Raw genomic sequence first — 25,752 nt, 5'->3', positions numbered from 1 at the left:
ACACAGCGTTTTTTGATCATGGAGTGGGTTTCAGGAGAACTACAAAAATACAATGCATTAGGATACGATGACATTTTAGACTTCAGCTAGACTGGGACATAGAGATGCCATCACCCCTGAGCCTTTCTTCAGGTTGGCTCAGATCATATGCAACCTCTAGTTTATGACTCGGTTCCTTTTGAAGCCTCCTTCTTCCGTCACCTGATTTCTTCCTGCTTCTTCTCTGCAGTCTCGTACTCTAATGGGCGGCCGCGCAGAGAGGAACGAGTTCCTGTTGCTTCATGCCTTCCACGACAAAAACTACATTGTCCCTGACAAACCCTCCTTCAAAAAGGCCCAGCTGGAAATGGTAAAGCCACACATTATAACACACAGCTTTTCTTTAGTAATGTACGGTCATGTGACAAATGCTCTTTTTCTCTTTGTTCCTGTGTCCCAGGTCGAGGGAGAAGAAGATGTGGATGCAGGGAAAGGCAAGCGGAAGAAGAAGGCAGCCTATGCTGGAGGTCTGGTGCTGGATCCTAAAGTTGGTAAGTCTGTGTTATTAGTTTAAAGTCTTCTTTTCTGTCTATGTACATATTTCTGTAACCTCTCTCTCTCTCTCTCTCTCTCTCTCTCTCTCTCTCTCTCTCTCTCTCTCGCTCTCTCTCTCTCTCTCTCTGTGCAGGTTTCTACGACAAGTTTGTGCTGCTGCTTGACTTCAACAGCCTCTATCCCTCAATCATCCAAGAGTTCAACATCTGCTTCACCACTGTACAGAGGGAGGCTCACAACACACAGAATAAGAATAAGAATGAGGTGTGTGTGTGTAGAGTCTCAACATCCTGCGTGACCTCCAGAAAAAAATGTCCAGCTAACTTCCAACTCTTGTTTCCATGGTAACAGGAGGATGGGTCAGAAGACATTCCTGAAATTCCAGATACAAACCTGGAGATGGGAATCCTGCCCAAAGAAATCAGGAAGCTGGTCGAGCGGCGTAAACAGGTCAAGCAGCTGATGAAACAGCAAGACATCAACCCAGACCTCTACCTGCAGGTACACACACATACCTACACATGCACACTAAAACACACAGACGCTGTACATGCTGTATAGTATTTCCAAAGTTGTTCTTGAATTAAAGTTGGTGTGGATACTCGCCTCTCTTTTTGTTTGTTTTAAAAGGCCATTATTTCCCACTTGTTTCCTATTTAAAGCGCAGTTAAAATTGGGTCTATTAGTGTTTAGGCAGTTTAAAGTGAAACTCCACACAGAATCTTTCAGGTATTTAACACTCACACTCTGGAGACTCTAATGAGGCTATAAAAACGGTATAGCTTGCTCCTGTGATTTTGTATGTGTCTGTGTTTGAGTTTGTGTCACTTCAAAATAATACAACTGGTGACCCTTTTTTTTAATGGTGGAAAATCATAAGATCCACAGAAACTTCTCAAACCACTCCTGCAGAAGAATCGACTTCTCTCTCCGTCTAGAGATGTATGCCGAAGTATGTGGGGGAAAAAATACTCGTGTGTTGCTGTGTCATCCTTAAAATCCAAAGTACCACAGCAAGTAGTATATTTAGTTAACCATATGTTAGTAAAACTATGTTTGGATCATACTAGCGTACAGATAGACAGCCGTTGAGGATCTTTGAGTACATTATATTATCTTCTGCACTCAGCCAAGGAAGAGTCAAGCAAATAGCTGTCAGCCATTTTCATTTCACTGAAAAGAGTAACGCCTGCATACAGGCTCAAAAACACAGTTGTCTCTATTGTCAACCATTTTTTATTGACAGATGAGACAACTTCTAACCTATCACATCTTTATAACTGAGGCATTTTTAGGGGAATACAAAATCGTTATATCCGTTTGTTCTAATTTGAGTCTGTCTGTCCATCAGTATGACATTCGCCAGAAAGCTCTGAAGCTGACAGCGAACAGTATGTACGGCTGCCTGGGATTCAGCTTCAGCCGCTTCTACGCCAAGCCACTTGCCGCCCTGGTCACACACAAGGGTAGAGAGGTGAGTCAAACCTACATACTGTACATAAACGCATCAATGACTTATGGACGCCCAAAGTTTTAGCTGTCACACCTACAGATCTAAATAAACTAAACTAAATAACTTATGGTTAAACTGAAGTGGTATATTTATTACAGTACACACAGAGTGAGCAGGCATGGCATACTAAGACACAAAACACACTCAGTGATTAAGTAATGAAGATGTCCTACAGCCTTTTGTGATTTAGAATCTGGTCCGTAGAAATAAAAATACTTCAGTTTTCATCCACAAGAGGGCACTGCTACATCAAATTCCACATCGTGCAGAACTCCTTTCTCCTTTCACTATTCCATTTTCTTTCTGACTTCTGCCTCATCTTCTGTTTCTTTTTCTCCCTGTCTCACATTTGTCATCCTTTTCTCTCCAAAAAAAAAAAAAAAAGATCTCTTTCTCCCTCACGCTGTGCCCTTCCCTGTTCTGAATATGATTATTCCCTCAAGTTCATTTTGTCAAAGTAAGAATAACCTGTTGTGTTGTCTGTGATATCAATAGCTCTGTGTAAGTATTTTCCAGTAACAAAAATGCCACAGGCACACACATGATGCTCACAACTCTCTCCATGTAAAGTCTGATTGTGTAATGGCTTCTTTCAACACACACAAATGGAACAAAATGGGCGTGCACACTCAATAAATTGGGGCACAGAGGCATGTGTACTGCATGCCATAAACAGCTAAATCTGGTATTGTAACTGAACACCCCCCACACACACACTCACACACCCATCATGTCAGTTGTAGTACTCATGTTCATTTAATGAGCTCTAACAGTACACATCCTCGGCAGAGGCATCAAGCTTTGCCTCAGGGGAGTGCTTCATTAATATCCCCTTACACACTCATTGTGTTCACTAATAGAGGGCAGGGGTGTGTGTGTGTGTGTGTGTGTGTGTGTGTGTGTGTGTGTGTGTGTGTGTGTGTGTGTGTGTGTGTGTGTGTGTGTGTGTGTGTGTGTGTGTGTGTGTGTGTGTGTGTGTGTTTGTTTTATTTTGTCAGTCCGTTTGTGACTCCAGTTAAGTTTGTCCGGCTGACAGAGCTACTTTTACTTTGTAAAAAGTGCACCTTTGATTCGCTGGTGTAGGTGGGAGTTTTTCTCCCTCCAGACTTTTTTTTTTTTTTTTTTTTTTTTTTTAAAGCTTGTATCTTTGTCAACAGCCAGAGGTGCATGGGTTAATTACATTTTACCTCGTTCTGGCTTTATTGTATTCAGGAAGTGGCACTACTCTCAGCCACAAAGTCAGCTACATTTACATTGTCTGAAATGGTGACATTTCTGCACTTTGCATAAGTTGTGTGCAGGCTTGTTAAACTGAATATTTATGATGGTTAATTGAAATAGTTGAGCCGTGAATGCCACGAAAATGTTGTAATTGTAAACAGATTTGTTTAAGTAATCTTTTTAAAACTTCAAAAAACATAACACAACATTTCTCCAAACAGCTCTTGTAGCATCACCTAAGTGTTTTCTAGCCAAAGGTTAGCAGTTTGGGTTAAAAAATAAATAAAATATTTACGTCCTTATCCTTTGCAGTTTTCTCACTGACAGCACTGGCTACACCACACAAGTAACCAAATGTGTACTGCCACAGAGCTAAATAAAGAAGATAATAAAACAAACATTTCCTATTTGACATGGAGATGGAGATTGGTGTTCGCTCATGAAATTAGGTGATATTTTGTTTGTGTTCATCAATCAAACAATAAATAATATACAAATAAACATGTATCAATTTAAATATATATATATATATATATATATATAATTAGATTGCCTTTTAGATAATTGCAATGCAGTGATTTACATAATACAGTCATTTATAGAAACTGAACATTTATTTACTTTTAAATGGTTTCAGATCATTTAAAGCTCTGAAACCTGCTGATGGCCTACTTTGCCTCCAGCGTTTTTCTCAGTCTTCAGAAGTACCCAGTGTGCTGAAGGGGCTGTAAACACATTGGATTGTGTTTTATTAGGACTTTACTGCATTAGTACATTGCATACAGTGGAGAGTGATATGACAGATCAGCGAGACGTGCAGCCAAAAGCTCATCAGTCAGATCTGAACCCACTGTGTTCTGAGTACATTGCCTGGACCTCATCTTGCTATGGTAGCAAGAGACTCCACTGTGCACAATCTTAGTGTTTTGTTTACTTTGTATCCATGATCTGAGGCACACATCTATTTATATGCAGGTTGTGTGTTTGGGGAGAGCATGACATCAACACAACCAGGGAGTCCCACTGCAAACGAGATGCTGTAAATAATGTTGAGGATAATTTAGTACTCTCCTGAATTTATGTTTGGACATTTATTTGTTAGATATTCTGTCTTCTGTCAAAATCTTTGATATCTCCAAACATTTGTGATCCAGTTGGTCAATCTCTACTTTTATGCACTACTGTTTAAAACTGCATTTTCTTTCACTTTAATGTGTTCTGTCTATACTCATGATCTACTACCCAACCTTATAAGCTAATTATTTCGTTACTAACGTGTAATCAGCTTCTATACAGACCATATGTGTGCTGGCTGGCTCGGGCAAAGGGGCCGAGAGCAGTTTGGTTCAGGCAACAGTTTGAACAAACTAAAGCAGTGTTATTGAATTTGTATGGAGTTTAATAACCATAAGCTAAGCAGTTCTTGGTAGTTTCCGCTTGCAGCAAGCCAGAAAGGCCAGCTGGCAGTTTCTAGTGTATTTGAGGGTATGGCCGTTTGCACCCCGGCCTCCATTTTAATCGTCACATTTGCACTCTACTTTCATATCATGATTTAGGAGGCTTTTTATTTTTATAATTGTCACACGTACACAGACCACTGCCCTGTCCGCAGTGTAAATCCACCCTCCCGCCCCTCGGCGTTCCCTTCATCTGTTTGGACGAGCTCTCATCTTTCTCTCGCTCTTGTTTTAAATTGAGGCCCAACCCCACTCTGTGGCAGGACGGGTCAGGCCGGGGGCCGCAGTGGTTTCTCAGCCCACAGAGGGTTCAGATGAGGGGGCTCTGAGGGGGATGACAGACCCTTGGCGGTGGCTTATCTGATCAGACTTGCCAAGTTCAGAGGGGGAAAGCCCCCACTTAGCTCCCCTCCCGACTCAACTTGTGTGTGTTTCTTAAGTATGTCTTGTATCTATCTGTGTCTGCATGTATGTGTTGATGTGTCCATGCGTGTGCGCGCACAAGTGCCACAAGCCGAACTCTGCCCTTTGTCGGGGGACCATTTGTTGTGGCCCTACTCTGTCCTGGTATGTGTGGGTATTAAGGGGGCGGGTTACGGGTATTAAGAGGAAGGTGAAGGTTTAGGATTACACAGCTACAGATTGATGTCCCCCTAAACCCCTCAGCGTTATTTTAGGTTCTTTTGTATGTTCGCCAGAGAACAGTTGGGTGCAGAGAAACCGATATATGACACGCAACTTACACGCATGTGGTTATAATAGGCTGATAAATGCATTTGTCATACCAGGAAGACTTTTATTGTCCCTCGAACACTGGCTCGTGTGTCCCTGACTTCAGCTGACGATCTCATCTTACAAATACAGAGAATTAAATGTAGAGAAAGGAGGATTTTCTGCAGATGCTCTTTTCGGTCAGAGATCAGTTGCAGGAAAAACTCTACAGCATTTGGCTCGTTGGTGGTGTTAATTTCCTATGCTGGTGTTAATGTTGCTAGTCAAAGCAAATAGAGACATGTCTGTTAACAGTGAAGGGCACCACGAAAGCTGCTTTGCCTCAAATGTAGTTAATCTCTCTCTGTTGATGTTAGTAAGGAAACAGAATGAATCTTTTTTCTTAGTTTTGACACTTTTATGACATGCTTGGTTTAGAAGGCATGTAAACCTTCTCTTGTCCCTGAACACAAACCGTGTGTGTGTGTGTGAGAGTCCTCCTAATCGAGTGATGTTAACAACAGAGGCCGCTTGAAGCCGTTGATTGTTGTGGCACGCAGATTGGTTTGACCTTTGACCCCTTTTGCCAGCAAATCTGACAGCCATTAGCAGGTGTGTGTGTGTGTGTGTGTGTGTGTGTGTGTGTGTGTGTGTGTGTGTCTGTCTCTCAGGATGGAGGATGACTCCGTAAAGCCGTTCTGCTGTAATTGAGTCTCTGTCCTTGTGTTTAAAAACAGCCTGACAGGAGCTCGTAGTTAACATTATTGGATGGCATGCAGAGTGAGGGATGGAAGCGGGCTTGGGTAACTGAGCCGAGGGTGTGGAGAGGTCAAAGTTTGGTTTAGGTTAAACCTGTGTGTGTGTGTGTGTGTGTGTGTGCGTGCTTGTAATGAAGCCTAAGTAAATATTGTTGCCCCTGGTGTCCCTCAATCAAGTTCTGTATCATTCTTCTTGTCTCAGGAATCACAAATCATTTCCCCAAATTAGACGCAGGAATACCTAAACCACCCTATCATGTCTCGTCTGATGTGCGTCTGTCAGGCTGTGTCGTGATAGGGTGCGAGGAAATGTTGTTGCCCTCATTTCTTTCATTCATGGTCTCAATCACTGTCATATATACAATTTTTTTTTGTGTGTGTGTGTGTGTCCTGTAGTCTGTAGAGCTGGCTTTACTCCTGATAGGAGTGGACTTAACAAATAGTCACATGGGAGCAGCACTGCTATTTTGGCTACATTAGCTCGTCTGTGAGGGCTGACAGTGGCCACGACAAGGTTTCACAATCTAAACTGCAACTTTAATAGCACCTACTAATGATGCCATGTGAGACCGAGCTAATGGCAGGGATTATAATTCATTACGGATTGATCTGACATATGGTGCCTCTATCAGGGCCACTGATAAGAGTTGTAAATGAGAGGATAATTAGTACATGGTTTTAGCTGACTTGGCAAGTAGGTGATATTTTCAGTTCTATTAAAACCTAAGCATTTCTTGATTTATGACCTAATGAACTTGATCCTCTAATGAACATTACTGCATTTGTGTTATTGAACGAACAATATAACAATATGCTTACACTGACACCACCTTGACTTGACAGATAGAAAGTGGTAAATCACATATTTAAACCTGCAATCTAGATTTTTTTGGCCACTTGGATGCAGCGGAAACAAGTTGTGAACACAACACTGACATAAAATCACCTTTGTTTTATGTAAAGTTAATATGGTGAACTTGTAAGCAAGAAGTTGTTATTTAAACATCCAGCAGTTATAGAGAAACATCATCATTCATTTGGAGTTGTTTCTTGCTACTTGGCTAATATCAACTCTTTCAGCTCGGTTTTTGGTCTCAAATATCCAATTTTAATGAGCCCTTTTGACTATCTATGCATACATTATTTATTTTAAGAATTTATTGGTGACAACTTTGACTGTGCCTCGGAGGAATGGACACACCAGGATGTGTCCATTTTGGGGATTGAAGTACCACATTTTTAATTGACTAGACAGCAGGAAGATTTTTATCATTGTCTGAGTTATTTTCGATGAACACCAGTGTTTGTGATCTCAGCCGGTTGTGTTAAATCAGACCCAGCTTTACAACAGGTTGCCTCCCCAGTAGTAGACATGAGAGCACGGCAATGGCATCTGCCAGGACAGGTGTGTGTGTGTGTGTGTGTGTGTGTGTGTGTGTGTGTGTGTGTGTGTGTGTGTGTTTGCGCTCATGCATTCTTGCATGCAAGTAAAATAATTTAAGTGAAAGAAAGATTTTCATTTTCTATATGTGCACATGAGCTCACACTAAGAGAGACTACAAATATTGTATGCATATTTGTGTGTGAGACTGAGAGAAGAGAGGGGGACTTTGTGTGTGTGCGTGCATGCACTCATACGCATGTCTTCCCCCCCCCCCCCAGCTCTGACAGTGGTGTGTTCCTCCACAGGTGCTATTTCAGGCGGCCGTCTGTCATCCCAAAATGCTTTTCAGCTGAGTGCTTTTCAAAACAATCGTCACTGGTGCCCCAGGCTCTTTTTACAAGGGCCCTCTGCCGCACTGAGGTTTAACATGCTGCCTCTGATCTGCTGACCGAGGTGATATGTGTGTAGAGGGGTATCTCTGTTGTCTTTTATTGCTTCCTTTCAATCTATAAACCATTTGTCGCACATCCAATGCAGATCAGTTAAGACCCATATTCTTATTTAAAATGACAGCCTGGCAAAAGACAAAAGATATCTTGAAGAGGAGGCGGTTGAAGTGGACTGAAATAAAGAATACATGAGCGCGACATGACAACAAGACACACATAAATCCCTAATAGAGAAGACCAGAAAATAGCTGAGCAACAGCTGGGGAAAAGCCAGATATTACAACAAGGCTGAACTACTCATCAATTAGCATGACAGAGTGCAATATTGCACAGCTAGGCATGTGCAGACACACTGGTGCGCATGCAAAGACATGAGACATTGTTAAAAGCACTAAATTAAGTGATTGCATGCTGTGAAAAGTCAGACTGGGCATGTACAGATTTTAGTGATCTTTAGTGAGATATTAGCACTGGGTATTAAAGTGTAGATGGTGTTAAATGTAAAAATATCAAACCACCAATCTGTCTCACTTTTTCTAACTTAATATCTGTTCAAAAAACTTTGATTTAGGTTTATCCGACTGCACTAGTCAGCTGGACAAGATTTGTCATTTATCATGGACCGGTGCTCCTGTAGCTGTCTCCCTAGTTCACTTCATGGCAGCTTTGAGTGTTACAGACTACGGTAGCACCACTTAACCAAACTACATCTTTTAGCAACATTGGCAGGGTCAGATGCCCTAAAGTATGTGTCCTCAAGTCTCGAGGCAGATTGTTGGGTATATTATGTTTTAAAAATGGGGAGTACAAAGTGAAAATGTCACCTGTAAGCTGTGGAAGTCAGTGTTGAATTACTACTACTAGTAACACAAGAACTATCCACAACACTTGTGTACCACTGTCAGGTCCAATACTGGTTGGTCTGAAAAAGCTGCAGCTACAGTCTGAATTGTCTTAAAGCTGCCATGTGCTACAAGTTGCAGGTTTATCCAAAACAAACTCTGATGCACGAATATAAGCATCCTTACATTTTGAATCTAAGGATGCGTATATTCGAGCAACACTAAAGTTTGTTTTGTGTTTAGTTTGTTTGGGTCGGTGTTAAATAAACTGCAGTCCAAACAACCGCTCCGCTTCCAATCAGACTCTTGTGTGGTTCTTTGTGGTCAGAAAGCAAAGCAGACCAACCACAGGATTTTCAAAGAAGTGATCTTTTAAGGAAAATGTTATTTGCCCACGGCGGTCCATCTAGATATCAGGATGTACAGCTCTTGGTTTGTTTGTAAAAGGTCGGTGTGAACATGAACCAGACAAGAACTAAGAGGCAGCAACGTATCATTTCTTTCCTTCTGTCCGGACCAAATGAAGAGAACTGCAGTTGTAAAAGTGCCCTAATTGTTGGCTGTGTGTTTTATATAGTTAGTTAACAAATTAAACCTGAATAAAACTTATGCCCAAGTAGTGTATTGTTGTTTAGTAGTGTATTGTTGTTTAGTAGTGTATTGTCAGGGAAGGCATGCTGTCTCATTTGAACTCTGAGCCTCCTTGACCTCTCACAGCCCAAAGAATGCAAACTGATACCTGAGCCCTCATCTATATTGTGGCGTGATAGGAAGAATGCGAGGGATAGGGATTACAAGTGTGAAAAAAATTAAAAAATTCTTTTCTTTTCTACCAAATCTTCTGTCCTGATCCTTCACGTTGCGAGGCACTTGTCAGTGAGCTGCTCAATTACTGTCCAGTCTAATTACACTGTATTAACACCAAGCAGCCGAGAAGTGAAAGAGGCAGGAACATAAGACAATTGAGTGATGTTTTACGGTGTGACAAAAGAAGGAAACTTAGTAATTGGACGATTTTCAACAGACTTATTAATTTACTGAGTCGAAAATGGGGCAAATAAGAGAAGAGATTCACCTTGATTCATTGTGGATACCAAACTATTAAAATTGGATTTTAGGGAAAATAGTCTAACAACCCTCACAGGACTGGAGAAATATAAATCTTCACAACTTAAAGATATATTTAAATGTGGTTATTCACTTGGTTTGTTAAATGTCAGCAAATAGGGGAAAGTGTCTGGAATAAGTTTCCAGAGCTCACATTGACTTTTTCAAAATTCAAATGTCTTGTTTTATCCGACCGCCACTTCATAATCTAAAGATATTCAGTTAACTATCGGTTTACTATGTGACAAGCTGGATCCAGTGTAGTTTTGCTAAAAGAAAATAAATAAAACGATAAGTCAAAATAGATGCTGCTGATATATTTATTGTCAGATCAATTCATTGTTGCAGCTCTACATAATCCCTTTTCCATAATCTGGTTGATGTGAAAGACTTGTTGTATTACTGAAGGACACAGCATCGGGATAACGTTAAGTAATATGAGTCAAGCTTTTTTAGTTGTTTGCTCCAGTATGAGCGGCATGCGCGGTGGTGACTAGTGTAGTCATCAGAGGGACGACACACACACACACACACACACACACACACACACACACACACACACACACACACACACACACACACACACACACACACACACACACACACACACACACACACACACACTCTTTGTACCCCCTGAGGCTATGTTTTTGCATTGGTCCATACAGTATGTGTGTGTTGGTATGTGTTTAAAGATGAGCACACACACAGTCAGTTGCACACATTGCATCCTGGTCAAACGACTTGTCTTTCACGCGGTATCATTTCTTAAAGCAATCTGTCCTGCTGGGACTGACAGCATATGGAAAACCTGTCTAAATGGGTCCACACATCAATTACATCAACGCATTCTCACCTCGCTTGCCTCACTTTGCTGTCGCTCTGTCTCTGTCTTTCCCACATCTCTCTATTCATCACTTCTGTGCCCTTTCCTTCCGTCTGTTCTCTGATCATTCCATCCTCCTCTTCTGTCTCTCCTCTTTCAGCGTACACATACACCATGACACAATAGATATGTGTCAACATTAAGAGATTTTGCCATACCATTTATACTGAGGGAGCTCTCCCTTTTAGTATCTGTATTTGTAGGTGTTTAGACTAAAAACAGCTCTGCGTTAAAACAATGGAAATGGCTGTTTTGGTGGGGGGCTGTTTAAAGTATGTGACAATGAAATAGCCTCCAGAAAGTCTGTTTTGCAGTCTGTCAATTTGAGGGCGCCAAAACACTGCACAGAGGTTTATAATAGTGAGACAGGATTTTAGAAATCTAGACAATTGTCACAGCATTATCACTTTTATCTTTATCTTTTCTTTTCAAACATAAGGTAAACTGTAAAAAATACTGTTTATATTCTATATGGAATGTGCTCTTGTATTTATTTAACTTACCACATTGCAGCACCTTACTGGATGCTGCTGCATTGTAGCAAAAGTTGCAGCATTTATTTTTGCCGGAGTGCTCAGGACACTTCAATAGCATCAATCTATATGATGAGGTGCCTTGATTTGTCTGGTATTTAATTAGCTTGTTATTTATCTATATATGATTTCAAAATTTAGTTGAATTTTAGTTTCCAGAAATTTAGAGAAAAAGATGTAAAGAAGGGACTGATTGCGCATGTGTCTAGTTTTGGCGCAGTTCTTACGTTTTTATTTTATATTTCTCAACAATTATCATTTCTTTAGCTTCTTTTTGCATGTTAAATAACATCCTCTGAGTCAAATTTTAACCTGAAGACAAAAATTGCATAATAACTTTTAGATGTATTAAAAGTGTCTCCAAAATCATATTTTTGCTCTGAAGACTTATCTACCTTTATACTCAAACTGAGCCTGTCCTAAGACTTATTTCATCTTTCTCTTCCCCTCCCTTTCTTCGTCTCCTAAACTAGCAGGAGACAGGCTAGTCATTTTGTGTGTGTGTGTGTGTGTGTGTGTGTGTGTGTTTTGAGACCTTGACCTTGACTGCAGTCCCTAATGGAGGAGGCTGTTCTGTGAATGACTCAAACCCGCAGCCCATAAAGCATGCTTAAGTCCCACTCGGGTTTCAGGGAGTGGAACACCCTGCCGCAGTCTGACCCCGCCCCTTCCTCACACATTTTGAAATAGCCACGTCCTTGTCCCCACACGGAGCACAGTGAGTCGGGGTGCATATATATGCGGCCGTGGTTGATTGAGGAGCAGATTGCTGGTGACAGGTCACACTGCGTTCCGTCCCTCCGACCCCCCAGATTAGCCACCCGGAGCCCCTGCCCTCCCCTCCTCTGGGCCCCCACCTGTTGGGATCCCTCCGCTGCTTAGATCTCTCCCATTTACACACACACACACACACACACACACACACACACACACACACACACACACACACACACACACACACACACAGAGAGGACAACCTGCGTTAACAGTATTCTCTTATTTGTCCGTCACTCACTCTGTTGGTGATAAAGGCCATTAGGAGTCATTAAGGTGTGCGTGTGTGTTGCCTGGCTAGAATGTGTGGGTTGAAAAGACGCCTGTCACAGCACGCTCTCATAATTGCCCTCTTAGCCAATTATCCCCCATTTAAAAGAAAGTCACCTGCTCTGCTCCACTGTCCACACACACACACACACACACACACACACACACACACACACAGAATAAATAACATGGAAACTTAATATGTAATCATTGTTTGTTCCTGAGGGATTTGTTTGTTTACTGTGCTGAAATGTGTAGTAATGCTTTTTGTTTTTCGTATCAGTTCCCATTCATACTGTTGTGTCTGCTTTCTCCTTCAGATTCTGATGCACACCAAAGACATGGTTCAGAAGGTGGGTTATTAACAAGCTGAATAATACAACATCTAGTCAAGGACAATGTAAATAACGCCACAGCATATGACTGAAAATCTGTTTCACGATTGTATTGTCACAGTTACCTCAATAGTTGTAAATGTAACAATTACTATTTCTTTGAATACATCATGAGACCTTTTTATGATGCTGGATCACTTCTTATATGTATATCCTAATTATGACGAGTTCATAATTCCTGTAAGACTTTAGTGCCTGGGGAGAAATTAACATGTTACAGCAACACAGAGACAGGCTAAGGGATAAGCGAAAAGATAAAGACCTATTTGAATAAAATAAAGTAAAAAAAGTAGTAAAAAAAATAATACCGTAGACTTTTATAAATAAATTGAGCAAATATGAACTACTGTATATGTACGTGTATAAGGTATTAATATTAAGTTCTGATTTAAAATTGAGATAGAAATACATTTAGTGTTGCAAGAAAAAGCAATTCCACTAATTCAGTACTTCTGGTTTATTGTCCAGTCCTAATTTAAGCTAATATATTGTCTTCTCTTACTTGTATAACAGTTTTTTGTTTGTTATTTTTCTCTGTGTGATTCAGATGAATCTGGAAGTCATCTACGGAGACACTGACTCCATTATGATCAACACCAACAGCAATGCTCTGGAGGAAGTCTACAAACTTGGCAACAAGGTGTGTTTGTCTCAGCCAGCAGTAGATACGTTTTGGATTTCTTTTCTTCAGTTGTTTCGATATTTGACATTTTCACTGAATGCACATGTGTGTTTGTTAATCGCAGGTGAAGGCCGAAGTAAACAAGCTCTACAAACTGCTGGAGATCGACATCGACGGTGTGTTTAAGTCGCTTTTACTGCTGAAGAAGAAGAAATACGCTGCCTTGGTGGTGGAGAACCATGGCGAAGGACGATACAGTGTCAAGCAGGAGCTCAAAGGCTTGGACATTGTGCGCAGAGATTGGTGTGACCTGGCCAAGGAATGTGGCAAGTACGTTAGATAAACTAGAGTTGTCGCTAAAAGCTACATATCAGGCATTGCAAGGAATCCATTGATTATTTATTTATTTTTTTTTATATAAAAGCAGAACTTTTGAAGTATTTGTTATGCATGATAAAATGTGTTCCTCTCCTTTGCTCCTGTTCTTGCAGCTATGTGATTGGTCAAATCTTGTCTGACCAGAGTCGTGATGTCATTGTGGAGAACATCCAGAAACACCTGGTGGAGTTGGGAGAGAAAGTAGCAGCTGGAACCGTACCACTCAACCAGTATGAGATACACAAGGTGAGGACTTAGCTATGGATGTATCATTTCCACACCTGAATATAGAAAAGCCTTCACCTGCTGGGTTGTGTGTGTCCTCTTGACAACCAGCAATTCACATGTACAGTGTTCATAGTGTAAAGTGGAGAAACCTGTAGCAAGGCTCTGGCAAATGTGTGCGTTTTGTTTTGTTTTATTCTATTGTATTTGCTATTACCCGTCTGTTCATTGTCACGGTTGTGATCTTTCCTCCAGGCTTTGACTAAAGATCCTCAGGACTATCCAGATAAGAAGAGCCTCCCTCATGTCCATGTGGCTCTATGGATCAACTCCCAGGGTGGTCGCAGGGTCAAAGCTGGAGATACAGTCTCCTACATCATCTGCAAGGTTAGTGTGTATAAGAGCAAAAACAAACATAAATATTGGTCAACTGGTCCTCTAGTCATTTTAGGGTTTTATATTTACATTTAAACACCTACTCATTAAAATCCCGGAATGCACTGAACATCATATATATACCAATGTAAGCATATTTCAAAGATAGATTTTTGTGTACACTATAGTATAAAATACACACCACCACTTTATTTCTTTCTTCCCTAGGACGGTTCCACGCTGGCAGCCAGTCAGAGAGCTTATGCTCTAGAGCAGCTCCAGAAGCAGGAGGGTCTCAGCCTGGACACTCAGTACTACCTTGCCCAGCAGGTCCACCCTGTGGTGTCCCGCATCTGTGACCCCATCGAGGGCATCGACGTCGTGCTCATCGCCACGTGGCTGGGTGAGTTAATGACTTTATGGAGTTGATGGTTCTGGTAGACTGTAGAAGACTTTACTTTGATTGAGATTGGGCGGCCCAACCTCACTCTGGTGTTAAATTATGACTTGAGGAATTTCAGGTTTCCTTATGCCTTCAGAAAATAACAAAATACAGCAATGAGTAAAAGTGAACTGTTCAACTTGCATATCACTTCTTAGAGGGATAAAATGACTCATTTGCACTTTACAGCCATACTATTTTATAAATAAACACTGGCCATGATGTATTTGTGGGGGGCACAGCTTACTTTGAGTGATAGTACTAATCTCTCTTTATGTATGTGTTAGCATTAGTCATAATTCCTGTTTTATAGTCTGTTGACAGCTGAGGCAGCCAAACATAGAAAAGCTGTCGCACCTAATATCACAACAGCCTCATAAAAGTACAAAATAGATGTTTCATTGTTGTCTAATAGTCATAAAATTAAGTGGTTTGGATGGAAATGTCCAAAGTATTTTGCCTGCTCTGCCCCATCTGTGTGTAAACATTTGCTCTAATTATTGTAGATTCATGTAAAAAAGAGAGATGCGACAGAATAAAAATCTATGGTGTAAGCCAGAATTTTCTTTTGTCCACACTAGGTCTGGACCCAAGTCAGTTCCGAGCTCACCAGCAGTACCAGAGGGAGGAAGAGGCTGATGGCATGCTCGGAGCTCCGGTCCAGCTGACTGATGAAGAGCGCTACAAAGACTGTGAGAGGTTTACCTTCACCTGCCCTCAATGTGGCACTGACAACATCTACGACAGCGTCTTTGAAGGAGCTGTGAGTAGAAGTCTACATGCACACAGATTTAACTATCACAACAGTCCCTTATTAATCTGCTGCTGTGTTTTTAGCACACAAGGGGCCTTGTGGTCTAAATAATATCATCTGCCCATGTCTGCAACATCATGCTGTTTTACATTAATAATGACTTTTATTTATAGAGCGCTTTTCAGGGTACTCAAAGACTCTTGACGCAAGTTAAAATTATCATATTAAACAACACACTACTAATATATAACGCACAACATTACTTTCACATTAAGATCAGTAAGATCGCCCCAGGTCCAGTGCTTGGTCTTGCCAAAAGGAGGATTTATAGCAGGACTTGTTGTTTTGACTGCATTAGTTTTTAGCTAGGTAAACTGATAAACTGGCAACCGAGTGTATGTTAAACCTATGTAACTTATAGGCATTTTCCATATACATGGCTTGACTCGGCCCTGCTTGGCTTGGCGTGTCAGCCCAGCACTGCACGGCAGAGTTTTGCATTTCCAGTGCAACTGCAGCACCCGCTTGAAGATGTGTATTAAGTGCCGGTGAGTCAGCGACACAGCGCTATCTTAAAACTAGCCTTTGCAGGCGTAGTAGCTAAATCTGTCCATGGAAAAATATTTTTTTCAGCAGACATCTTACAAGATTGAGCTTGCAAGGCAGTTTTGTATTTACGTATATGTGTGGTATTCAAGTCTGAAAAATCCCACGATCTCTGCAAAGCATGATGTGGCCAGCGCTGAGGCCATGGAAGTAAAGCACAACCGCTCGTGTAATATAGCTTAGTAAAATTTAAGGCCGATATCTGAAAGTACAAACGTCACAAGAAAAACTAAACTTCAGAGATTCAGTAGCTACAAAAGATACTTTTAAAAATGTCTTTCTCTCAGGTCTCCTGCGCAGACATATGTTAAGTCTTGCAACATTTGAGGGGGAGAAAGGTTGGCCGCGGTCGGCAAGACAGCACGACAGCCCGCTGGAGGTGGGTCCGGCTAGTATTGGACCTATTCCGTGAAGGTCCATCGCGGGCGTCACTCAGCACGTTAAAACTAGTAATGGTAACTTGCAAATCGTGCAAATCAGCACGCTGTGGTTTGGCTCAACCTGGCCAAAAGTGCCAATGGAAAAAAAACATTAGGCTGCAGCAGAAGAATAAGTGGTGGAGTCTTGTTCTTGTTTGCAGCACACATACAGACAACCAGACAGAGATACTGAGAAAGACTGAAATGAAAAAATAAGAAGATTGCTTTTGTCACCAGTGGTGTATTTAACTGGTGTAACGGATTAACCAGTTGAGACACAGATAGACATTCAGTCAAATTTCCTGTGAAGGATTCATGCTTTAGTCATCCTCCATATTGTGTCTCTGTCTGTATTTTTAGACAGCTGCCTGGCTCCAATACGGACTCTGTTTTCATTGGCATAGTTTGGACTCCACAACTTGAAAGGCCTTTCCTTAACCCCTGCTGCTCTACGGACACACACACACGCACACGCACACATATCTCCTACCATTTGTCAGGCCAAGGTCGTGTGCATGTTTGTATGTATGTTATCAGCTTCTAATGAGGAGCAGGGCACACAGCTTTTTCTTGTCTGAAAGACCCTAATAAAACTGACAACCCTCTGTCCTCTTCTGGCGGAAATAACAAGCATTAAATTAAAAAGGAGTATTATATACATACACACACATTCCATAAAAGGTTGATTTTATTACACACTTCAGCAGATACATTGCTATGTTTTCCTGAGAGGCATACACACTCGCACCTAAAACATAAGAAAAGCAGATTCTGTTTAAGTTCATCAAATGCTTGTGCACATAAAAAAAAAAGAAAACGACCTATTTCATACTTCTGATGTTTTAACTGTAGAATGTGATCTTGAAATGAGGTTTGGAATAATTCCAAACTGTAGTCTAAACTAACCAGGATTTGTCTGATTACTGGTGTTAATTTTCCAGCATGCGTCAGAGGCCGGTATGCACACACAGAGAAACTGATAACAGTAAGTTAATTAGGGTGGTGAACATGGTCTAACAGCTCAGTGAGAGGGGAGGACAGATGGGCCTTGACTCCACACTGACACGGAGCCTGCGATGGTAGGAGGAGGCGATGATGGATGATGGAGGACAGACAAGGGAGGAAAGTTGTTTGATGGGGGTAGCGGGTAGAGGGGGATGAAAAGATCAAGTGTGGAGGGAGAACAAGCTTGATAGAGCTGCAGGGATTTCCCTGAGTTTTATAGAACGTTAGGCCAAGACATGGATGGAAAACGGTCAGGGTAGACACTTGACATTGTAAATGTTTTTAAATTTGTTTTACAGGTTTGTAAATGGCTATTTAAAGTGCAGACATGCGGTGGTAAAGATGACAGTTTTTTGGGTTGTAGACAATACTCAGAGGAGTAATGAGTGTCAAAAGATACGATCCTTGGATTGCATTATTAGAATTTTTCTCACAGGTCTCACACAAACACAAGACAGAAAACTACTTTGTTTTTCTTTTTTATACTTTCGTGTAATTGCGCAGCCATAAATTAACTTGCAAGTGTTGTATAACTTTTATAGATGCAACTTGCTCGTTTGGGAGGAAGAATCCTGTTATCAAAATGAAGTTTGGAATTAAACAAGTGAGATAAAAGAGTAGGAGAGGAGGGAAAGAAGGGAGGCTACTTTCATCCAGAGCAGAAAGGGAGGGGGGGAAAAAAACATGAAGAACAGGAGGATAGCCTGAGATGGAGAGGGTTAATGTGTGTAGTTGCATATTAGTTGAGTCAAATGAATTGATTTACTTGAACCGACAGAAATCTGGTGGGTTTTTCCCTCTAAAAAGGAATGATTGTAGGCAAACAAAAACGCTGCGTGTGGCTGGGTGGGGGGGGGGGGGGGGTGTCACATGCATATTTGACTTCCCTGCAGAAACCTTTTTTTGTGGCTGTCAGTTCGACAGTTAAAAGAAGCTCAGGTTTAAAGGAGCGAGTGTTTAAAGCTGTTATATAGCTGTTATATTTTGTGTTATTGCTATGTACTGTGGCTACTTTTTTCATTGCATTAACCATAAGCCTTTCTGTCAAGTGCCTCAATTCAGTGGTGTTTAGGTCAAGTTGACCTGTTTCCTTCAGGCTTCAATAATGTTCAAATGTACTGCACCCAGAGGTGCTTTAAGCCCATACACCTTTCATGTCTGTCACATGTCCTTTTGTAGAGGTTTAAATGTAATGGCCAAGTTGCTATGTCACTCAACTGCTTAATTAACATTACATAACATTACATTACCATTCAGATTTTGGGTATATTTTGGACGTGGAACCGGATTCTTAATTTGGTTTTGTAAAGTAATACAGCTGAGTGTCTCCTCAATTGTTTGATGGTGGTCAACTCATTTTACTCACAAGTTTCCTAGAAGGGAGGTCATTTCTCTTTTCCTGATTTTTTTCATTGTTCGGACTTTATTATCAATCAGCATTTTTAACCATGTTTGAGAGCAGCCATTTGAAACCATCTACAGTATTGGTGTGAGCCACCAGAATGGATTGTTTTCAACATTACTGTTGCCCGCTTTTATTTATGTATTTTGAGCAAGACTGAATAGTTTTTGCTTGATAGCTACTGCTGATATCATCTGTATATGCATTAATCTGTTGTTGTCTCACATTTTCTCTTTTTCAGGGATTAAAGTTGGAGCCCAGCTTGTTGCGATGCTGTCACATCCCCTGTGGGAGCAGCCCCATCGCCGACGCTGTCAACATCAGCAACAAACTGCTACTTGACATTCGTCGCCATATCAAAAAATATTACTCTGTGAGTATTATATAGTATAAGTCTATGTTTGCATGCCAGTTCGCAGGCGTAATTGAGGTTTTGATGAATAATACGGATTCTTATGAATAAAACTCTGCTTTACACACACTCAAAAACACTAGCACACAAACATACATGTATTCTTCACCACCTGCAGGGCCACAAATCGGGTTTATTTAGTTTTTATTCAGTGTTTAATGCTGTAACATGTTGGACTAGCACAGCTGGTCAGCTTGTCTTTTCCCTCTTTTAAAGTTGTGTGTTCAGAGAAACTGTACTGCCTGTAATAAAATAGTCCAAATCTGTGAAAATTGACCTTCCACTAAGTGTTTACTGAAAGGTTAGACTATTTATCACCATGTGGGATTTACCAGATGCTGTAGTGATAAGAGATGCCATCCAAAAGATGTTGGATGAGAGATAAAGGAAACCTCAGCAGGGCACTGCGCGGACATTTTCAACCAAAAAGCACATTATGCTCGCAAAATGAAAGGAACACCAGAAGGATTTGAAGGAGCATGATCCATGAAAACACTTAATTGGCCATTCTTACTTTGAATACCAAGTTTAAAATGCACTCTTTGACAGTTTTTTAAGGTGAAATTTGAAATCTGGGAAAGCTGGGTTATTGGAGAGTCGGCAAGAACTAAAAATACAACAAATCAAATATATTTGACTTTAAAGATCAAGCAGATTTGTCTCAATAATACAAGACTACTCTGGACCCTTCCTTTGTTGGATTATAGGCTTTACAGGGTAAATTATTTTGCTATTTCAAAGGCATGGATGATAATATGGATCACTGGCTCTCTACACTGTTAGCTATTCACATTTTCAGATCTACAGAATACACAAGAACATGAGGCCAGAAATAAGTTTAGACGTGCAAATGTGCATAGCCACGTGATCAAATACACGTTAAATACGCATGCATATAGAAATGTCAGAAATGATTACATGCTGCTACTAAGCATTTGTTCTTATTGTTGACCCAGTTGATCATTTTTAGCTTAATTGTGGGAATTGTTTAGACTTGGTTATTTTGCCTGTGAAAAAATGTGCAGATTTCGCAATCTTTGAGAATTTGTGACTTGACACAACATTGTTATTGTCCGTTAAAAGCGACTCATCACATCGGCACTAATTACTTACTATCTATACAATGGGAACGCACTTCCTTTGTAGATGTTGGATTAAATGTGTAGCCCTGAAACTGTCAGCAATGCTTAGGAATAAGACACACAGGCTGCCAACAAACAAGACATTCCTAGCATTAGCAAATGTGAGCATTCTAACACTCTGAACTAAAAGGTGGTGGCCATGGTATGCATTATCCGCTAAACATCCGCATGTTAGCATGCTGACAATAGCACTCAGCCCAAAGCACTGCTGTGCCTTAGTACATCCTGACAGGGCTGCTAGCATAGCTGTAGACTCTTAATGTTTTTCTAGTGTAATCTGTAGGTTTTGTTCCATGGAATTATTCAGCCAAGGTGGTACGCCACTTGAATCCTGATAAGTGCCACCTCGTGTTGAATTCCTTATGATGTAAGCTGAAGTTTCAGGCAAGATCCTCTGATATGCAACACTGTAGGAAACCCTAGACATTGTCTTTGCATACATTTCCCATATCGTTATATACTATTGTATAGATTCTGGTAAATTCTTTGATTTGAGTCTGCGTAGAGACAGGATGTGAAGCAAAATAGTGTACAGGGCAAGTTGTCACTGTATTCAGCACCTGACGGGCAGCCTTAGAGTGAAGTACACTGGATGCCTGTGTTGTCTTTGGAGAAGTCTGTGTCTCTCTCTCTCTCTCTCTCTCTCTCTCTCTCTCTCTCTCTCTCTCTCTCTCTCTCTCTCTCTCTCTCTCTCTCTCTCTCTCTCTCTCTCTCTCTCTCGGTGGCTTCTAACACCTTGGTCTTGAGTGAGTGGAATGCACTGTCTGTAAAAGTTTGTGTGTATGTGGGGGTAACTCTCCCACAGTGCTGAACAGAAATCAATTAGTTGGGTGAATGTGTGGGGAGCGAGTCCCGCTCAACCCCTTTGTCACAATGTGTGAAACAGCTGCTACCACTGAATACTTACACCTCACACAGCAACACACACACACTAGTGAAGGCTGAACAGCAGCGGACACAGCACACAGTGGGGCTATGAAGAGGGGTAATATTGTGTAATTAAGGATTCCTTTCAGGCCGAGGGAGAGTTCAAATAAAGCTGTTTGTCTGGCCAGATAGAGTGAAAGCTCTGCACCTCTGTGTGTGTGTGTGTGTGTGTGTGTGTGTGTGCGCATGCGCGTGCTTGTATGTTGGCGTCCTAAGCTAGGACCAAAGAGACATTAATCATTAGTGAAATTACCTCCTGCCCCCCCTCTCATCCCCACCATTATCAATAAACCAGCACCCTGAGAATGGGCAAACACTTGTTCACTCCTCACTCTCTTTCTCTCTCTCTCACACACACACACACACACACACACACACACACACACACACACACACACACACACACACACACACACTGTTGTCATCCTTTGCTCCTCTTGTCCCACTGTCTTTGGCAAAATGAGAGATTTGCTTGTTTCTTGAGCCACCCAATTCTTTTTTTTTTTTGGTAACCCCTCCCATCTAACCACCGTTGCCATGGCATTTAACAAATTATTGCAATTACCCTCGTCATGCGGGTCGCCCCTGGAAACGGGCTGAGGGGCAAGAGAAGAAAGGGGGTGGGAGAGAGAGAGGGTGAATGAAGACCAGAGAAGGTGATAATCCTGTTTTGAACAAAAGGTCAAATTGTTGAATAGAGAAGCTTTGATTAAGCGGAGGAGGTACAAATTGGAACCGTTTGAGCTCTATTCAGTGTGTGTGTGTGTGTGTGTGTGTACCGATTTTAGGTCTATTCACTTTCGAGCTGAAAGTACCGACTGCTGAAGCACAAAAAAAACTTTAAGAGCTCTTTTGTGTGTGTGTGTGTGTGTGTGTGTGTGTGTGTGTGTGTGTGTGTGTGTGTGTGTGTGGCAGGTGGATTCCTCTGCTACAGGAGTCATGTCAGAGAGGCTACTCCAGTATGTTAAATTAACAAAAGAACTGAATGGATTTGTCAATTACTAGGCAGAAGTAGATAGTACATTAACTGAACATTAATCTGCAACTATTTTAATAATTGAAATTTTCAAACAAAATTGTTGTTCTTACTATCTTAAATGTGAATATTTGCGGGGGGGGGGTTTAAACTCTTCAATAAAAGTAAAGTATAGATTTTTGTCTTTTGGACTGTTGGTCACACACAGCAAGCAATTTGAAGACGTCACCTTGGGCTTTGGAAAATTGCAAAGGGCATTCCTAACTATTTCCGGACACTTTATAGACCCAATTAACAATACCTGTTTGTTTACTCACTAAGTTGTAAGAAGATATTGAAAAATGCCCATTGCCATTTCCCAGAGCCAAAATGTGATGTCCTCAGCAGAGCTACAAAGATTAGTTGATAAATCAATTAGTCCATCAAAATAACATTTATCCACAGCTATTTGATCAAAAATGTATCATCATTATCATTCGCTATTACAGTATCTGACCCTAAATAGACCAAATAATGAATTTGTTAATTAAAAGAATTGTCTCCATATATTATTAATGTAGATTGTTGTTAGTTGTAGCAGACCTAATTAACAATACCTGACCTGTAACTGTAGATAAAAGGCAAAGGCAGAGAAGATATAGGGAGCATAGACTGTTCAGACGAAGGCTGTAACTAATCATTTTCATTATCAATTAATCTGTCGGTTATAAATCAATGAAATGTCAGAAATTGTGAAAAAGGCCCATGTCTTCAGATTATATGACCAAGAATGGAGAGTGAATGTTTTGCTTGACACATAACTTCATATATAAATACATCATCACAGTTGTCACTTAATTAGACTGATTGAATAACTGAATTATGGACTAATTGTTTCAGTACTAAGCAGCCATTCAAGGGTCGAAAACGGCAGCACCTAGACTGCAGAATAATTTAAAAAGATTATATTGCAGGGAAACGTTTGGCAAACGCCAAAAGTTTCCTTGCAGCTTTAAGAGAAAAATAAAGCAATAAAGATGATCCTAAAGTATCAGACCCCGAAATGTAATAATGTAACAGAGCAGAGATGTTTGAGGAGAGCTGAGAGTGTTGGAAAAAAATCCAACAGACAAAGAAGAGGAAGCAAAGAGGGTATATTTCGTGGTGGGCCCTGTCGTGGCCTGGTCTTGCCTCTGTTTGGTTAAATTATGTGGAACTCATTTGACATCTGCATTCAGTGTGTCAGGTATCCACTGCAGTAATTATGCAATTATAAGCCTTTATTCTCTCACATCCGACTGTTCACCCCCACCCTCGCTCCGGCGAAATGCCTCAATTAGATTTTATTTCCCTGCCTCGCTCCTCCCACTTTATTTTTATGTTTATGAGTGTGTGTCGTTTGTGTGGATGGGTTTTGGGTCACAGTAGCAAAGTATAAGAGCATTCTGGGTAGCTTTTCCTCATTTTTAGCCCTCCCAGTCCTGGGCACTTGAGTCTTTGATGTGTGTCTTATTAAATCATTTGGATGCATGTGAATGGGAAACGATTAATATGTTTGTGCTCACACTGAATGCAGTGTGTTTGCGTGTGTTCATTCCTCTTGTGAGTCCCATGGGAACAGCAGTGTGTGCCAAGGCTTGTGTCACAAGAAATACACACAAAAAAAGACAAACTCTCATACTCCTTATCTCCCACCTCCATGAACCATTGTCCTGCATATGTCTTTATCAGAGACAGCGAAGCAGTCTCATTTCCCATGATCCTCAGCTCTTTACAAGAGCAGCAGAGGTGTTTAGATAATTAGTCCTGCAGCTGGGGTTTGTGGGTAAAGCTGTGAACTCTGGGACTTTCTAATTGATTTGGGACTTTTGTGTAAATGTATGTTTGGTTTTCATTTAGAGGGAAGTGTGTGTGTGTGTGTGTGTGTGTGTGTGTGTGTGTGTGTGTGTGTGTGTGTGACTCTAGTCTTACATTCCCTGTTACATAAAAGAGAAAAACAAACATTTACAGTAAAACATGCAGTTTGTTCTTAGAAGATGTGACGGGCATACCAACTGTACACAGTAAGCCAGTCTTGCAAAGTGCTTTCCATCTCAGGAGCCTTTGCGAGTATCAGGTATTGCTTCTTTGGCCATCTTGTTATGGGTCTGTTGACACAGTGCGGGCTCACTACCTGTCCTCTGTATTGGATTAGCTGTAAATGTTGTGCCTAAGTATTATCCCTTCATTTCCACATAAGGAAAGAGACTGATTTTGAAATTAAAGTCTTTACAAACCGGTCTAAATACAGCACGTTACAGATAAAAAATAAATAAATAAATGATTGCTCAAAAAAAACTTTCCTATGAAACATGTAAATCATCACTGGTGCAGCCAAGAGTCACATCAAACATTTGTAGGAGATCATCTGTATAGAATCAAGGTGTGACAAGCGATTTGAGGTTAAATACATTTGCATCTAGAATGTTAATTTCCTAGAAAAACTACATACTTGTGTAATTATTGGTTTTGTTTTATAACATACTTTCATTTTTAAACATTTATATAAAGAAGATTTTCTGTTGATTACAATAGAGGATGGAAGCCCGCCGTGCCGGGTTCAGACAGATATTAAGAAATGATCTTCCGGTTCAGGTTGGGCTCGGTCACATCAGCAAGATAAAAACGGCTTATGTGTGTTGTCCCGTGTGCGCTGATGCGCTCATCTGTTGACATTTCCGGATGCCTTCCTACAGTTGCTTAATAAAAGTGGGCTTTCCACACAAACAAATGCACATGTGTCAGTAGTATGAGAAAAAAATGAGATTTTAACTGTGCTCGGACATAAATATCTTAATGCCTGTCGGGGGCGGGTCAGGGTCGGTTACTGCTCTGTGGTGCGGCCCGATCCGCACTCTAGATTACTAAGCACCCAAAGTGATTCAAAGTTATAGAAACACACTTGTGATTTATTTTTATTTTTATCCTTTTTCATTTGCACTGTTTATGCACTGCTAGTAAGCTTCAGCAGCTCCACTAAATGCATTTGTGTGATTGCATTTGTGTCTTTTTATAGTTTTAAATAATCAAGTTGGAAACCGATATAATTAACTCGCCCTTCCAAAGCCGAAATTATACTGTCTGCGAGGGGCTGCTGGGGTCCGCGTGACGGTAATGTCCTCATTAAAAGGGTTTACACATGTGGCCGTCCACGTACTGCCAGTTTTTTTGTGGGTGCGCAGACTTGTCCGCCTGCAAATTTGCGTTTTCCTAGG

General features: G+C 40.9%; 1 protein-coding gene across 3 annotated transcripts in view; it reads left to right on the top strand.

Annotated features, from left to right (window-relative positions):
* pola1 (polymerase (DNA directed), alpha 1) overlaps positions 1 to 25,752 on the top strand; it is a 52,038-nt gene that overhangs the window by 8,222 nt on the left and 18,064 nt on the right. For 2 of the 3 annotated variants that reach the window (XM_031282077.2, XM_031282078.2), the window contains exons 22-34: positions 230 to 349; positions 440 to 530; positions 668 to 798; positions 886 to 1,035; positions 1,886 to 2,008; positions 12,760 to 12,792; positions 13,382 to 13,474; positions 13,581 to 13,786; positions 13,948 to 14,080; positions 14,315 to 14,446; positions 14,663 to 14,837; positions 15,458 to 15,639; positions 19,304 to 19,435. In XM_031282077.2, coding sequence (XP_031137937.1) covers positions 230 to 349; positions 440 to 530; positions 668 to 798; positions 886 to 1,035; positions 1,886 to 2,008; positions 12,760 to 12,792; positions 13,382 to 13,474; positions 13,581 to 13,786; positions 13,948 to 14,080; positions 14,315 to 14,446; positions 14,663 to 14,837; positions 15,458 to 15,639; positions 19,304 to 19,435 — 1,701 coding nt within the window. Of the gene's footprint in view, positions 1 to 229; positions 350 to 439; positions 531 to 667; positions 799 to 882; positions 1,036 to 1,885; positions 2,009 to 12,759; positions 12,793 to 13,381; positions 13,475 to 13,580; positions 13,787 to 13,947; positions 14,081 to 14,314; positions 14,447 to 14,662; positions 14,838 to 15,457; positions 15,640 to 19,303; positions 19,436 to 25,752 lie in introns of all 3 variants that reach the window. The other variant, XM_031282079.2, reaches the window with a different exon arrangement.

Source organism: Sander lucioperca, chromosome 1 (assembly GCF_008315115.2).
Source record: "Sander lucioperca isolate FBNREF2018 chromosome 1, SLUC_FBN_1.2, whole genome shotgun sequence".
In the NCBI taxonomy this organism is placed as follows: Eukaryota; Metazoa; Chordata; class Actinopteri; order Perciformes; family Percidae; genus Sander; species Sander lucioperca.
The sequence above is the reverse complement of the archived record's forward strand: the minus strand, read 5'-3'. Positions and strand labels throughout refer to the sequence as shown.